Source organism: Eucalyptus grandis, chromosome 11 (assembly GCF_016545825.1).
Source record: "Eucalyptus grandis isolate ANBG69807.140 chromosome 11, ASM1654582v1, whole genome shotgun sequence".
NCBI classification, from domain to species: domain Eukaryota; kingdom Viridiplantae; phylum Streptophyta; class Magnoliopsida; order Myrtales; family Myrtaceae; genus Eucalyptus; species Eucalyptus grandis.
This window is the reverse complement of record NC_052622.1, coordinates 36,529,775-36,541,596: the sequence shown is the minus strand read 5'-3', so window position 1 is coordinate 36,541,596 and position 11,822 is coordinate 36,529,775. Positions and strand designations below refer to the sequence as shown.

At 41.3% G+C, this 11,822-nt stretch overlaps 1 protein-coding gene across 2 annotated transcripts; it reads left to right on the top strand.

Annotated features, from left to right (window-relative positions):
• The first annotated feature begins 7,411 nt into the window (after positions 1 to 7,411).
• On the top strand, positions 7,412 to 11,059 carry LOC104440181 (putative transcription factor bHLH041). Of its 2 annotated transcripts, none has more exons than XM_018871449.2 (8): positions 7,412 to 7,662; positions 7,745 to 7,873; positions 7,974 to 8,085; positions 8,218 to 8,232; positions 8,334 to 8,396; positions 8,484 to 9,248; positions 9,559 to 9,936; positions 10,545 to 11,059. In XM_018871449.2, the coding sequence occupies exons 1-8, from the start codon at positions 7,475 to 7,477 to the stop codon at positions 10,611 to 10,613; spliced, it is 1,719 nt and encodes a 572-aa protein (XP_018726994.2). In that variant the 5' UTR covers positions 7,412 to 7,474; the 3' UTR covers positions 10,614 to 11,059. The 2 variants fall into 2 exon arrangements, with proteins under 2 accessions (XP_018726994.2, XP_010051453.2); XM_010053151.3 differs by having other exon boundaries at positions 7,971 to 8,085; positions 10,545 to 11,058.
• Positions 11,060 to 11,822: the final 763 nt, after the last annotated feature.

Sequence of the window (11,822 nt, the reverse complement as noted above, 5' to 3'; positions counted from 1 at the left end):
AATGGCATTATTAACTCTACTAGATCCAATGGAGATCGCTCTTCGAGTCTACCAAAACCCAGCCCCAATCACATCTTTCGTCATGAGTCGTAGCACATTGATAGATTCTTATATTAACGTTAACTTAGACATAATTGATAGCCGTCACTAGCGACCAAATAAGATCAAATTTGCCCAACACATATATGAAATCAAACGGATCAATTAACAACATAAATATGATATCTCATCCTTTGTATTTAGTACGGATGTTTTTTTTTCTTTTCCAAGCAACATGATTTATGTTCCAAAAAGAATTTTAGCTACATAAATTGAACAACTAGTGATAAACTCAAGAAAAACAAACAACTTTAGTAGCTTAACTAATGAGTTTCGTCTGTGTAATCCACGCGATAACAAATATTCAAGCAAGATGTACTTCGGTTTTGATAAATATTAGGGTCATTTTCAAATGAATGACTATTCTAGATTGCTCTCTGGTACTCCTTTTCTTCAACCATTCTTTTTCGAATCCAATGCATCCTTCTTTGCCATATCAGACGATTAAATCTCAGTACACTTCTCCAAATCCTCGAGGATCAAACTCTCAAGGGTCAGTAGAACAAATCTTGATCGTTCATTGGAAACATTCAAACTATTTATGAGCTACTTTATTTTGTGTTGGAGGTACGACTCTTTTAGAATGGTGGATCGTCTCTCAAGAGACGATAGAAGCCCCCTCATCCTAATTTAATTCTGAGGCATCAATATAAATCAACGTCCATTATCCAACCAGAGAAAGACCATTAACATCACTATTTTATATTGTCTATCTTAACCTACGATTATGTCAATCCCTCTCAGTTCGTGTTTATACCAACCAATCACATTGTTTCTCTATGTATTCCAGCCCTCTCTGTAAATACACCAGATTTCACCTTTCGTTAACTGAAACAACAGCTCGTTGACTTTGCATTTTGAAATAAGATAGACGTCAGAGCTTAAATATAATACAAGGCGGCAATAAATTAAATTAGAAAAATGATGTTGAAGATTCAGACAATCAGAAAAATATGCATGACGATGGATGGTATGAAAGGACAAAGACCCCGAGGGAAAGCAACCGGAGGAGAATTTGACCGTTCCCGACGACGAAAGATCAAGACCGTTGAATGTGTTGACCGGAAACGCAAACGATTTTTCAATGCCCCATGAAGAGCAAGTGGTCCTTGTTCCCTCTAGGCCATCGTCAGAAGATTACAAAATCAAGGGTCTCCGAAGTTGGAGCCAACCCATCATCACGTGGCTCTTCTCGTTTACTTCGTTGTGTGCACGAAAATATGAAATGAAAGTTCGAATGCACGAGATTTGAGCTGATGATTAATGGGTAGGGCGGGATGTTCAAGTACCACAATGATTAAAGAAAATTATGTTTCTAGATGAAGATGCTTAGACTTGAGCGGACCGGACTCAAGAAAGGAATTGCTTCTCTGGCCTTACCCATTTCGCCCTTGGTAAAAATTTTATAAAAATTTCTTAACATATTACATTAATGCCAATTTAGTCATAAGCATTTAATTGTACCAATTTAGTTCTAAACTTTTTTGATCTAATGCCAATTTTTTCCTTTTGATTAATTTTAGCTGGATTTGCTAATGTGGACGCTAGTTGACTTACGTGGTATGGTCGGCATTAACATTCACAATTTTTAATAACATTTTAATATTTTTTCAATTTTTCATTTTTTTTTCCGAATCTTTTCTTTTCTTCTTCCCTTTATTGGTAACCAGTCACAAGCGATGGCTGGCCATCAACCATGGTCAAGTGAGCTAGCCTCACCTAAGCGAGGATCGTTGTCACCCACCAAAGGAGTGGCTCGACCTAGCCGAGCCCCGGTGAGGGCTCCCCTCGCCAAGATCTGGTGAGGCCAGCCTTGCCCAAGCCAAGGTAGTGTCGCCAAGCTCCCCTCACCAATCTACTAAGGCTGGCCTTTGCCCAAGTCAAGTGGCCTCGTCGAGTGTCATGTGGGTGAAGGTGATGCTCGGCAAGGCCACCCTGGCCTGGGCGAGGACCGACCTAGCTAAATTTGGCAAGCAGTGCCCTACATAGGGCTTGCTTGACCTTGCCTCACCTTTAGTGAGCAATGGCAACCCTTGCCTAGGCCATGCTAGCCTACCCGGTGATTACCAATGGCCAGTGGCTGGCAAAAGAAAAAAGAAAGAAAAAAATTTAAAAAAAATCGAACAAATATTAAAATATTATTCATGACAGCGTCAGCAATGCCACATAAATCGGCTAACTTTCATACAAATAATATCCGGCCAAAATTAGCCAAAATAACTGAATTATCACTAGGTCAAAAAACTTAGGACTAAATTGACGTTAATATAATAGATTTAAGACATTTTTAATATTTTTTCCTTTTGCCTTTGGAAACGACTAAGACAAAGTTTAGCCCATTGTACCACTTGCCGACAATGGAGAGTAGGCACAAACATGATATGAGGGAACTGATGAGATCCTTAAAACTAGTCGATCAAGGGCACGAACGCGAATTGTGGATACGAAAATCCGAAGGGCTCTCACGATGCACGCCAGTCTCTCGTTCCTTGAAAGTAGGGTTCGACCAACTCCCTTGAACATGCGATCCCGTCCACACGCTACACTATCCAGGCCTAGCCCTCTCCTCTCTCTCCCTCTTCGTCCATCGTTCACACCGAGATTCCCGCGAGCACGTGTGGACACGACAGAAACGACGTGGTGCGTGGCTCTCTCTCTCTCTCTCTCTTTCGGGTGTCCAATCTTTCGAGGAATCGGGCTTGAACGGGCGTCGTTTATAGTGGGGGCCCTAGGCAAAGCGGGTGTGGGATTTGCCCTGTTCGGATGGCAATACGAGTCATAAGATCTTGGCTTCGAGCGGGAGCTGCGAGCTTGAAATGATCATGTCTCGTCCCACACCGTTGGGCATTTTCCCTTGCGGGGTCACCCGCGGTCGGAACCCATTAATGACGGGAAATAGAAAGCGCTCCTTAGAGCTTCGGTTCGCCGACCCCATTAATGACCATTCATCGACGAAGTCAACATCTGTAAGCATTCCGTCGCGAGGTGCCGCATTTTTTACGGGAATTGCGAGAGAATAAGCTTGGGTGTGACTTGGTAGGCCCCGTTCGCAGGTCTTTCTTTCCTTGTCCGAAATGGCCCGAGAGACGACGAACAAGAAAATTAAGGGGGTAGTAATAGATGAGATTAATGTGAAGATAGATTATTCGCAGCCTCTCATGAGTTAAGCATAGGCGACGGGGGGAAAATGAATTTGTTTGTCATTAGTTGATTTGGAGTCAGTCCATTCCTCAGCTCCAGTACAATTGAAGAGAAAAATGGCGTAGGAAAATTTTGCAAATTGCCGGTATTTAGCGGTTTAAATGACGTATATGTCGTGGTGCTCGTCGTGCCAAATCTAAGTAGCGATCCGAGCGGTTCCGAATAGCTACGAAGCTTCGAACACTCTTTCTGAGTCATACGAATGCAACAAAGTTTGCAGCTGTTAAAGGTGGAAGATCTAGAAGTTCTCTGCTTCCTTGCCCCTACTTCTTGCCAGTCGTCGACAATAATACTACTTTTCTAGCGTTGGTGAAAAGGGTAGGCTACGTAAATTGGATGAGTCGAGATTAAGATTCAGATATCTCGTCGTACCTAGAGAAGGAGGAGGAGGAGGAGAAGAAAATGAGGGGTTTGTTGAATACGCATATCCATGATAGCGCAAGTTCTCGATCATTCGATAGAAATCATATCATGAATCAAGTCAATTGCTTTCCAGCCTCACCAGCTTGATAGTTGACCGTATTTATATCACACAAGTTGAATGGAAATAAGATTACCTAGACAAAGTTCTAGATCCATTGTTTGTTGCCTGAAAATCTAAGAAACTCGAGATCAGTTGTGGAAGACTTTTAAAAAATAGAGAGGACAACCAAAAAAAGAAATGGGCTTATTTCAGTATACTTTCAGAGTTTCAATTTTTATTCGTTATAGAAGTCATATGGTATTCTGAACCAATTTTCGTAAATCAGATTAAGTCCATCACTTAAGTATATCCAAAGGTAGCTCATCCATGTCGAGATTAGAGCACTTACAAGGAGTTACCTTTTTTAGGCTAGCCTTTTAAGTAATTTTATCGAATAGAAATCAGATTAAAGACCTCCCGCTTCTTGAGTAAACCACTTGCCAGCTTGTGCTTTGGACATTACTTTCAACCTCATGTGAATAAAAATTTTAACTTCTGATATGCGGTGTTGAGCTAATACAAGTGAGTCAAGTAACTATGACTCAAGCTGAGCATTTAATGATTGGTGTAGGACCTTAAAATAAAGCTGAAAGGGGATACTTGGGCTGGTCGTCCCTCCTCACACTTTTATTGATGTAAAGAAAAGGTCAGAGGGAGTGAGGAGGCGATCAACGTTGATAACCTTCTAGACATCACCGTAAAAGTAATGCCGCCATAAAAATGTTCGATTTAGCTTATAATTACCCATTATCATCCAAGACATAAAAGTTCAAAATTTGTGAGTCCCTTATTATAGCTCCGCTAACATATTCGTAGTATGTAACTATATATATGAGGTAAAATCGCCAAATTTCAAGTTAGCCAAAGGTTCGTTCATAGGGCTAGTGAAAAACTTCATGAAAGATAGGTGAGCATGAGATCAAAAAGCTTACCAAATTTGGGGTGGTTATCCATCTATTGACTTTTTCTTCGGTGGGCAAAAGCTCTAAAATGCTATTATATGGTTTTTACATTCATTATGAATGTTTAGTATGAGCCACAACTACTCAATTCAATTTGGAGCATGAAGGTCCAAGATCGATGAGCTCGTTACTGTCATTCAATCGTGCCAAAAGTTGAAAAATCTCTTCATATGAGGCATCAAATATTCACGGCAAGTGTTAGCCAAAAGCTCACTCTTGGAATAATCTAAATTTGTGTATCTCAAGAAAGATAATGTGACAATATTGCCGCTGGACTATCCCATATAATTCATCTTCTACTAGTGGAAAGTCCTCTTGGGTATTGCTCGTGAGAAGTAGGGACAAAGATTCGTGGGGGTCCTCGCCGCCAACCGTGCCATCTGACAAACGCCATAGACACAAATTGAAAACCCGTTGACTTTGAATTTCTGATGGCACCACATACAACAAACCATACAATATCGATTGATTGTCAATAATACCACAAAATAAATATCATATTTTTATTTCTCCTTAATAACGTGATTGTTCGATCATCGCCGGCTATCCTACGTGATATATAGCTATGTTAGCAACTTCCGGTAAAAATGGATCGGAAGGATTACATTAGAATTTCATCACGCGATAGATTTAGGATTAATCAGATAATTTCGCCAAAAGAATTGGTTATTATCATTGATTACTTTGGATGGGCTGCTTTGTTTCTTCGTTTGACTAATTTGAATAGGCACTGTATTAGGGAGGTCCTCAAGAATGACTAGTCTCCCTAATTGACCAGCGCCTAATCAAAGTAGTGGTCATTATAAGCTACCACTCTTATCTATATCAGAAATATATGAATTGCAGGTTTTTCCTCTTGTCCAAGGTCCAAACTAGACACATATCGGAGAGAAGGAGAGGATAATATTCTCAACAACTCAGAGAAAAGTCAAAGACCAGTGAAAATAATTTATAAACTATTGTGTGTTCACATTGCATTGTGACCTAATTACATGGTAAACTCAAACCCGATGACCCGTTGAGGCTTTCTAGAAAAAACTTATTCAAGCGATACTTCCAAAAGTGGTCCAATATCTAATTAAATTTGATGATGGGGCCACAGATTAATGTTAAAATTTTATGTCAAAACCTACTATATTAAGGTTTCGAGACATGCTTGTTTACGGTTAATTGAATCTATGTGATGGGTTGGCCTTGATATTGTATTATATGGTGTTTGTATATGGTTTTTCTTACCATGACTAGATCGTATGACCAGTCTTGAATCGCACGTGTGGAAAGACAAGGATTATCTATTGATTTCTTGTATGACCGGTGTGAACGTGAAATACCTTTCTGAGTTTTTTTTTTTCTTATTACGGTAGAAAAATAATATAAACGGTGGAGTTAAATTCGGGTGTGAGGAATGGGGACAAAGGGCAATTTTTAAAATATAAAGGGACAGGAATAACTTAAGGGAGAGAGGAAAAGGACCCGCTGCCTTCCTCCCTTGACCCTCTTCCAAAATCCTCACCACCGTGGACTTTGACCACTACTTTTCTCTCTGGTTTGGTGGCTTCTCCTCTCTCTCCCATGGATCTTTCTTTCGTTTTGTGGGGGCAGTCTCCAGCTAAAGGAGCATGTCAACAATATTGGGAGGCAAAATATAAATGAATAAAAGAATTTTCAGACCCAATTCATCTAAATTGATACGTGTAATAGCGTTGGTTCGGTGCATCGGATGAGATTTTGCTCACAAGGCAGCGAGCATGACCTTTACAAGTAATGTTGCGATTCAAACATGTTAATATCATATTTTGACCAAACTTTCAATCATTTTTGGCAACTTACAAGGGTTAAGAGGAAACATTGTGTGAGGTGCTTGACTTATAGATAACACATTTAATGGGTCTAATATTAAGTAAAACAATCCACGTATTTAAGGTTAAAACAAGCTCCATAGGCACTATGCGATTAAGTTCATTATGTGCAGAATACAAGAAAATTTAAAATAGAAGAATGAGAAGTAAAAATGAGCATGAACACACAAACATTTTGCTTTGATGTGTTAATTGGATGTAGTCCCTTTTAAATTTGACAATATCAACTAACATAATCAAATAAAAGTTTGATTAATTCCACTCGTATATTTACAACACAATCGACTTTTTCCTCATACAGATTTTTAGGATTAGTTCCCACTTAGTATGTCGATCTTTTTCCAACTTTTGATTAACTTGATTCAATAGAATCAGTATTTATCATGAGCTCTCCCTCTCGTAAATTGACAACACGATCGATTTTTTCCTCGTACAGATTTTTAGGATTTGTTCCCACTGGGTATGTCAATCGTTTTCGACTTCTGATTAACTTGATTCAATGGAATCGGTCTTTATCATAAGCTCTCCCTGTGTCTAAAATTTCCTTCTTTTTTGGTTCTGTAAGACCCTCTCTCCCCCCATAAAGCCTCGTGTACTTTTCAACGGCCCTCCACCTCACCCTCTCAAAGACTTCCTCTTCTCCTTGTTCCAGAATGGACCCTGTCATCCCTCCTCAGCACCTAACCCTTGGAAGCGAACTACTGGCATAAGCTTAATTAAATTTGGCTGCTTAGACTCTCTCTCTCTCTCTCTATCTCTCTTTCTCTCTCTTCCCCCTTTATATATACCTGAGAATACTTTTCCACCCACCATCGAGATGGCCTGAAAGCGAGAAGAAAGCAGAGAGGAGGAGAGAGACGATCTGAAGAAGCATATAAAGGGATCTCTACATGCATGCAACATCAGTCCACCCTCTCTCGCTCCATCCCTCCACTTCATCGCCATCGGCTCCGCCTTCTCATCTCATGGACTCGGCGTTCCTCCTTGACGGCGATGCCCGCTCCAACGTCCTCCACCTCATCGCCCAGTCGTTCGGTTGCAGATACATCTGTCTCTGGTCTTACTTAACTCCGACAAGGTCTCCTCTCTCGCTGCTGATGTTTGATTAGTACTTTTCTCGGTGTTTTCGTGTTGACTGATGATCTTGTCCTTCTCTGCAGCTGTTTGTGCTACTTGGATGGTCTCTTCCAGGAAGCTGCCGCCGCAAGTGGCGGTAACGATGACAACGTTCAACCCAGGCGACTTTTTGATGAATATAGGCAGTCCTTGTTCATCCTTCATCCGAACAGGTACTGCACGATCTAAACTATACAGATTACAGTTTAGGAGTTGACCCAATTTAAGACTTTGTTTGTTTTTCATGCTCTTCCGCTCCGTAATTCGCAGCAGCCACACCCAAGTCCCGGGATTGGCCTTCAGGAACAGCAACCCCTACATTGAATTGAGAGAGGAAGACCTTTCGAGATTGGCCTCCAACTCCTGTCAAAGAGAGTTCTATCAAGTAATGCCTCGCACGCCCATCACATAATTCTCGTTCTTGATGCTGAATCTGATGATTTTGCATCATCTTACTGACTCAGAGATGCTAATTTTCTGTCTGTCTCTCTCTCTCTCTCTCTCATCTTGGCTGTAGGAAGCATCCATCAAGGTAGGTGTATGCAAAAAAAAATGTGCTTTTTGATGAGCATTTATGTAGTTTTTTTCCGAAAAAATCCTGCAGATCCTAATGATGCTTAAATCCTTCTCAAGATTGCAGTATTCATGGGATGCAGTAGCGGAGAGATTGAGCTAGGCTTCTCCAACATACCTCAGGTACATGAATTCGGGACAATGTTTTATGTAGATGAATCAAAATGAAGAAATCAGTATGATTAATCTCAGAACTGATTACTTTTGCAGGTTGACATACAAACGCAGATGATGAACTTGTTCCCAGAGGATTTCTCAAGACAAATGGCGATGCGCGAATTGGCCCGAGCCACTGAACCAAACACTACCCCTATGACAAATCCTCCTTCGTCCTCCTCGTCCTCTCTAAGATCGCTTTCCATGGACAGCCCCGAATACTCGTCTCTTCTCTTCAACATACCCACCACCACCAGTTCCTTCATTAACCCAGAATTAGCCCTCAGAGACCCTTCAATTGCAGAGACTATTACCACACAGTCGATGCCAATTATGACTACCACGGATACTCCTGGTACTAGTACAACTGGTGCTAGTTCTCACCCGTTACAAGCGATGCACGAATATGCGAGATCACTCGGGAACATTCAGTTCCCGATTGTCCCTGAGAGCGAACACGCTGCTATGACGCGAGCCTTCCTCGCAGTTCTATCATCGCCTTCTTCATCTTCTTCCTCGTCGCAACTACAGCAACAACAGACAAATGTCGAAAACCCAAGACCAACCGCGTTCAGGAGGTATTCGCCAGGGCTTCCAAGACCGCAGATCAAGCACGGCCCTCAGAAGCACAGCATGCTCAAGCGGTCAATCGCATACTGCCGGAGCATGAACTTGATGCGGATCCGCGAGCGATTGCAAGTCGGGAGCCGACAGCCGTCGACCACTCAGCTCCACCACATGATGTCGGAGAGGAAGCGGCGTGAGAAGCTCAACGAGAGCTTCCTCGCATTGAGATCACTTCTTCCTCCTGGAACCAAGGTATGTAAGCTATCTTGAGACTGTCATTTTACAGAAAAGAAGAAAACCAGTCTTGCTACTTTTGGCATCTATTTAAGAGGTCGTGACTTGAAGAAGTAATTTAGGTTTTTTCTGGGTCACATCGGATTTGATATTTCATGTGACCTTGTAAATCTTGAACTGATTATAAGGACGCATTATAAGTTGCAAACATTTGCAATTTCAAAGGCAAAAAGTAAACCTTATGTAGCTCATCATGTCGAGTGACAGTTTGTTCAATGATCAGCTTATAATGTTATATATCAATTCAAGATGCATTCACATTGTGTAGAAAGACAAAGCATCCTTGCTCGCGACCACGAGGGAGCACCTCGGCTCGTTGAAGGAACAAGTCGAGGATCTCCGGCGAAAGAACACGGTCCTCCAAGCCCAACTCTTGCCACCGAAGGAACCCACGAGCAGCGGCTCGCCAGGCGACGGCTCCAGGGTCGAGGTCCAGACGAGAACCGTCTCAGAGTCCACGTCGCAGGACCGGACCGTGGATCTGCAAGTGACCGTGCGGGGAGACTGTCCGGCGATGAGCTTGGTGATTCGAATCCTCGAGTTCTTGAGGCAAGTGAGGAACGTGAGCTTGATGTCCATGGATGCCGACACCCAAGTGCACGAATCGAACATCGTCAATCGGGTCAACCTAAGACTAAACGTCGAGGTACGCGCGATAAACAATGATGCGAAGCTTGTCATATATTGGACCAATTATAATTTTAAATTCAAGATAGTAATTATTAATTAGCGGTAATATCTTATGGACGTTTTCGTACTTATGAGACGTTTTTTAATAGTTTACACATCAAAGAACAACATAATCAATTTTTTTTCTCATTATAAATTTAGGGTTAGTCATCACTCTTAAACATATCATTCACCTCCAAAATGGGTCTACATATACATGCAAATTACAATTGTATGCATCTTTTAAGGACGCAATTTGATGAGTTTAAAAGTATGTTAGTTTGTAATGCGATGATGTGCATTTGGGTGCACGTGATGTTACGTACTATTCACATTGATGAATAATATCACTCAATATCCCAAAAAATTACCCCAAATTGGTGAATTTTTATGAGCTGCACGTGTCCCAAAAAAGGGTGAATTAAATGAACTGTTTTATTCCCTTTCCTTGTCTTGCATGAAAAAGAGAGGGGGAGATTAATTATAATTTAGATTATTATAATTATCTTAATCAGGTCAATCTCTAGATTTATTATTTATTTTAATGGCAAGTTAAACTAAAATCTTGTCCATACATTATTGTAGGGAGGCGAATGGGACGAGCCGGGCTTCCAGGAAGCAGTGAGGAGGGTGGTTGCTGACCTGGCACAATGACATTTTCTTCCCCACCTTTTGAACCAGTTTCAGGTTTTCCAAGGGGTAGGTAGTAGTTATGCCATGCGGCGGCGCACCCCCGGTATTTGACACGGCCAGCCCATCTCCACCGCTCATCAACCGGCCGTCACCTAATCTCGGCCGTCCATTTTTGTTCACACGAAGTAATCATACATGATTTCATGATTCTCTTCTCCTTCCTTGTCAAACGTTCTAGTGCTTACTAGTGGAGTGCCGCCCTTCTGATTTTGTAGCCATAACATAGCTTTTTCTTCTTGGGGATAATATAGCCAATAGATAATTAATTTTAAGTATTCTTTCCCTATGAGAAATATTTGGACCGATTACATACAGTATTCATTTGATTATGTGAGACTCTTACCCGTTCCATTTGCGATTTCGTGACAACCGATGCCTAATTTTACATGTTGAATAGACTAAATCAATATTTCTCATTCCACCACACAAAAGCGATTGGTATTCACTTAGATATTTTGTCTCGTTCCAATAGCGTAAAATTAGGATCAAAGTAGAATCAAGCAGCAAAAAAAAAAAAAAACCTTCGAGCCGTTACGAAGATGCTCGATGCATTCTTAAGTCATAGACAACGAAATGTCATCGTTTCTGTTGGGAATTAGGGGCGAGATTTAGCCGCCAGGAAAAAAATGAAAAAGGGGAAAAAGAAAAAGAAAAAAAAGAGGAGAGCAAAAAAAGGGAACTTTTCAAAATCCCATCATGTGTCGCCCAAATTGACTGCAACTCGTAGGAGAGGAGACCATTATATGTGAGCGCACCGAACACATGGACAAAAACATGGATGGAACTGAAGATGTTGTCGTTGTTCAAAGCCGGTCAAAAGGTCAAAAGATTGGAAAAATTAGCAATGGGGACACTTCTTCCTCGAGTGGGGCCCACCCGCCAGCCACGGGGAAAAAAGTTAATCAAATTATGACGTCATCTCTCACGGCTTCTTTGTCGAGGAATAATATTCCATGGGTTGGACCCGTGACGTGGCACCTCGAAACGCTTGGCTGTGCTCCCAGCTGGGGAATTCAAAAAAAAAAAAATTAGGGTCACTTTCCTTGTTTTCCACATACAAATCAAAAGGACTTTCAGACGGCGCTATTGACCGAACCTCCAAAAAAAAAAAAAAAAAAAGCTGACGTCCGTTATCACTTGTGTTCAAGCACAAATTTAGGGTTTTGTCGT

Coding starts and splice junctions, on each gene's coding strand:
- LOC104440181 (XM_010053151.3), top strand. CDS start 7,475: ATGCATGCAACATCAGTCCACCCTCTCTCGCTCCATCCCTCCACTTCA. Junction 9,249..9,558: donor TTCTTCCTCCTGGAACCAAG/GTATGTAAGCTA, acceptor CACATTGTGTAG/AAAGACAAAGCATCCTTGCT. Junction 9,937..10,544: donor ACCTAAGACTAAACGTCGAG/GTACGCGCGATA, acceptor ACATTATTGTAG/GGAGGCGAATGGGACGAGCC.